Source organism: Benincasa hispida, chromosome 8, assembly GCF_027475165.1.
Source record: "Benincasa hispida cultivar pf3 chromosome 8, pf3_genome.v1.1, whole genome shotgun sequence".
Taxonomy (NCBI): Eukaryota; Viridiplantae; Streptophyta; class Magnoliopsida; order Cucurbitales; family Cucurbitaceae; genus Benincasa; species Benincasa hispida.
The window spans coordinates 40,325,570-40,329,316 of record NC_143485.1 but is presented as its reverse complement, the minus strand read 5'-3'; the positions used below and the strand labels follow the sequence as shown (position 1 = coordinate 40,329,316).

Genomic DNA, 3,747 nt, shown 5'->3' with positions numbered 1-3,747 from the left:
ATTGGAAAGAGAAAGTAGAAGGGTAGAATGGAAATGAAGGTGATAGAAGAGGGTAAAAAAGGGAATAGAATGGTACAAAAGAAAATATGAGAGAGAAAGAGAGAATTAATAGAGACAAAGGAAAAGGGTAAGAAAGAAAGAGAAAGGAAGAGAGGCAGTTTGGATTTAGAATAAGATTGAAAGCCACGAGACATATATTAGTATGACAATCAATTAATGACACCAACCCTAAACCCCAAAGACAAAATTTCAAAAAAAAAAAAAAAAAATTATATGTTTTTTTTTGTGTATGTGTGTGTGATGAGGCTTATGATAAGCCTCATGATCGTCACGTCGTTTTACAATCACTACTCCCAAAAACCCACAATACCAAAAAAACCCAACCCCCTCTCCCCAGAATTCCACGCCCCTTTCTTCCTTTTCTTTTCTTCATCTTCTTCTTCCCTTCTCTCCACGCTTTCCCTTTCCATTTCATTATATCTTACATTCCATAACACTTAACCATGTGGATGATGGGTTACAATGACGCTCCAGATCATTTTAACTTTCCTTCTGATAACTCTTTCAATTCTCGCAAACTTAGACCTCTCGTTCCTCGCCCTCTCCATTCTTCTTCTTCTTCTTCTTCTTCCTCCATTAATACTAATCCTCCCTTCAATCTCATCCACACAAACGATTTCTTCTCCCAATTTCATCACATGGGTTCTTCTCACTTTACCCTTTTCTTTTCTTTTCTTTTTTAATTCTTCAGGTCGATTTGATGAGTAATAATGTTTGTATTTGTTTGCAGCGACAGTAACTGATCAGAATAAGAGAGAGTTGAACAATGTGACGCCGTCGCCGCCTGTGGTAGTGAGCTCGCGGTGGAATCCGACGCCTGAGCAGTTGAGAGTGCTGGAGGAATTGTATCGGCGGGGGACTCGAACCCCGTCCGCTGATCAAATTCAACATATCACTGCTCAGCTTCGTCGTTACGGTAAGATTGAAGGTAAGAATGTGTTCTATTGGTTTCAAAATCATAAAGCTAGAGAGCGACAGAAACGCCGTCGCCAGATGGAATCCGCCATCTCTGCCGCTGACCTCGATATCCTTGAAAGGAAAGATTCAGGTTAGAACCCCCAAACCCTACTAAAAATCTTTATAAAACGAATCTAAACTAAACTGTTAAAATAAGCATAATTCTATTGTAAAAAAAAAGATAATATTTTACCCTAAAGGCACAGTTATGCTTAACTTAACTTAATAGAGCACTTTCATTAAATGCATGAAATCGCAATCACATTATATGAAATCAAAGAAATAACAAATAAGGAGTTGCGCTTTTTCGTATGACGAGAAGGCTTTTTTTCTTTTTGGTTGGGTTTGGTCTGTTCTAAACATTCTATTTGTTTGTTGAGATGTAAAGTTGAATTCTTTTTGTTTTACTTTTTGTCAACAGGGTCGGGCAGGACAGTGTATGAAGAACAGACCAAAAACTGGATGCCCTCTACAAACTGCAGTACACTTCCTGAGGTCTCTATTTTTCTCTCTCACCTTTTTTTATACTAAAATAAACCAAATTTCAAATTATTAATTTTTTTTTTTTAATGATGAAATTTGGATGTTTCTTGTAATAAAAGTTGACCCACATTAAGTAAAGATGAAGAAGGAATTAGTGTAGAATAATATTTGGTAATGATTATTTAAAAACATCCCCATGCATATGATGATGTGTATTTGGGAAGGGGAGAAGCTTTAGAGCGAAAAAGTTATAGCGTGTCATAAAGAAAGGATATGTTGAAGGGAAGGAAGAAAAAAGAAAGAAAGAATGCAACAAAAAGCTTTGTTTGTTGGGAAATGAAAAGCCTCTAAAAGCTGCATTCCTTCCTTTCTGTCGGCTCTATAGCTCCCTCTTATCAAACTTTGAACATTATTTTTGGGCTTTGTGCCTTTCCATGCCAAATCTCCATCCAAATATTTCTACTAACATTTCTTTCCTAATTTTCAATTATTCACTTCTTACTCATATCTATTCTCTCTCCATCTTGTTATTCCCACATTTTTCCTTCCGAGTTTAGTAGGTGGATATGGTTTCTAAGATTTTTTAATTGAGATATTCTGGTGTACTACTGATCCTTCCTTTCATAAGTATCTTATTCTTTAGAAAAATGTATTCTTTTGTTTTTCGAATTTCTACTCAATACACCCACTCATCCCACTGGTCCTAGTACTTTGTTGGAAAAAAAAAACAATACGTTTAAAAGACCATGATTAATTATTTTTAATTCATTTAGATCTTAATCTTTGATATTTTGAACTAAAAATAGTAATTAAAGAGGAAGAGAGAAAGAGGGTAGGATGGTGGAGGGAGGAAGGAGAGAGGAAAAAAATAATCATATAAATTATTATTTAAGATTTAAAATATTATGTCAAAATTTAAAACAATAAAAAAAAATTACTCAAAGCCTTTCAAACTCATTCTTAAAAACTTATGTTTTCAGATCTTTAGAAAATTCATAAACTAAAAAATTAATTTTTTTTAAATGTAAAATCAAAGTAGGTATTAAAAATTCTTAAAAGGGTTGGTGTAATATTAAAAAAAATGTAAATGAGTTAGATTCGTGAAATGTGAATAGGAGTAGATACTACTTATTCCAATATTATCTTACATCCATAAACTAATTTCATGGGGACAATAATAACAAATATTGTAACTAAAAGTTGATTTTTTTTTTTTTTTTTTTTTTTTACATAGGAATCTGTTCCAATTCAAGGGGCAGCAAAAAGTAGTGTAATGGGAGAAGGAGATTGCAGGACAGAAAACGAATGGATTCAGTTTGAGGAATTGCACCAAATAAGAAATAACAACACCACCAACAACGACAACTTTGCTGAAAAGAATAGCAATAACATCAACAACAACAATAACAACAATCCAGCCTCCTTGCAATTGATGCATTGTCCGGCAGCCGCTCTCCGCAATGGCAGCGGTGGTGGTGGAGGCGGTGGCCAACTGATGATGAACATTGCCCCCATCACCACCACAGCCACAGTGACAACAATAATGCATCCAAAATCTCATAGAAGAAGTAATTTTAATACTGTTGGGGTTGAAGAATCGGAAGAAATAGGAGGAGAAGAAGAAGAAGGGTGTGGAGAATCTGAAACCCTACAACTTTTTCCATTATGCAGTGAGACAAGAAATGGAGAGATTATTGGAGTCAAAAATGGGTGTGAAACAGTGGAAAATTCAAGCATGAATAGTACTAATCTGACTCCACTTCAGTTCTTTGAATTCCTTCCTTTGAAGAATTGAACCTTTTTTTTATTTTAGCTGCTTCACATCTAGGGTTAATTACATTAGAGTGTTTAAAGTAAAGTTCTTGTAGTTACTATATAGATTCTTGGTTTCTTTAATTCCCTCCCAACTTTTCTATTTACGTACGTAAAAGTTGATGGGGTTTGTGTTTTAAGATGTTTTATGGATGGATATTGGACAACACTTTCATTCACTATATGGGTTTTCTAATCGAGATGTTCGGTTTAAATCAAGTTCAAAGTAAATTTAATTATACATCAATGATTCAATATTCTCCCTACATTTGAGTTTTTGAAAATTTGTAGAAATATAAGTAAAAATTAATATTAATTAGAGGGAAAAAAACGACGTTATAATAAGTAGACGTTCAAGAACGCCTACTCTCATTTGACAAAAATTGATGAATCCTATGTTGAAGGTTTTAATTTTGAAGTCAAAACTTTTACGAT

The 3,747-nt window shown here is 34.1% G+C and overlaps 1 protein-coding gene across 1 annotated transcript; it reads left to right on the top strand.

Annotated features, from left to right (window-relative positions):
• Positions 1–331: 331 nt before the first annotated feature.
• On the top strand, positions 332–3,491 carry LOC120082611 (uncharacterized). Its single transcript, XM_039037862.2, has 4 exons — positions 332–702; positions 791–1,108; positions 1,439–1,512; positions 2,735–3,491. The coding sequence occupies exons 1-4, from the start codon at positions 504–506 to the stop codon at positions 3,293–3,295; spliced, it is 1,152 nt and encodes a 383-aa protein (XP_038893790.1). The 5' UTR covers positions 332–503; the 3' UTR covers positions 3,296–3,491.
• The last annotated feature ends 256 nt before the right edge of the window (positions 3,492–3,747 follow it).

What these genes read in the sequence shown, in the direction of transcription:
- LOC120082611 (XM_039037862.2), top strand. Translation starts at nt 504, where the DNA reads ATGTGGATGATGGGTTACAATGACGCTCCAGATCATTTTAACTTTCCT. An exon ending in CTCCCAATTTCATCACATGG is followed by an intron (nt 703 to 790) that starts GTTCTTCTCACT and finishes ATTTGTTTGCAG; the next exon opens with CGACAGTAACTGATCAGAAT. An exon ending in CCTTGAAAGGAAAGATTCAG is followed by an intron (nt 1,109 to 1,438) that starts GTTAGAACCCCC and finishes TTTTGTCAACAG; the next exon opens with GGTCGGGCAGGACAGTGTAT.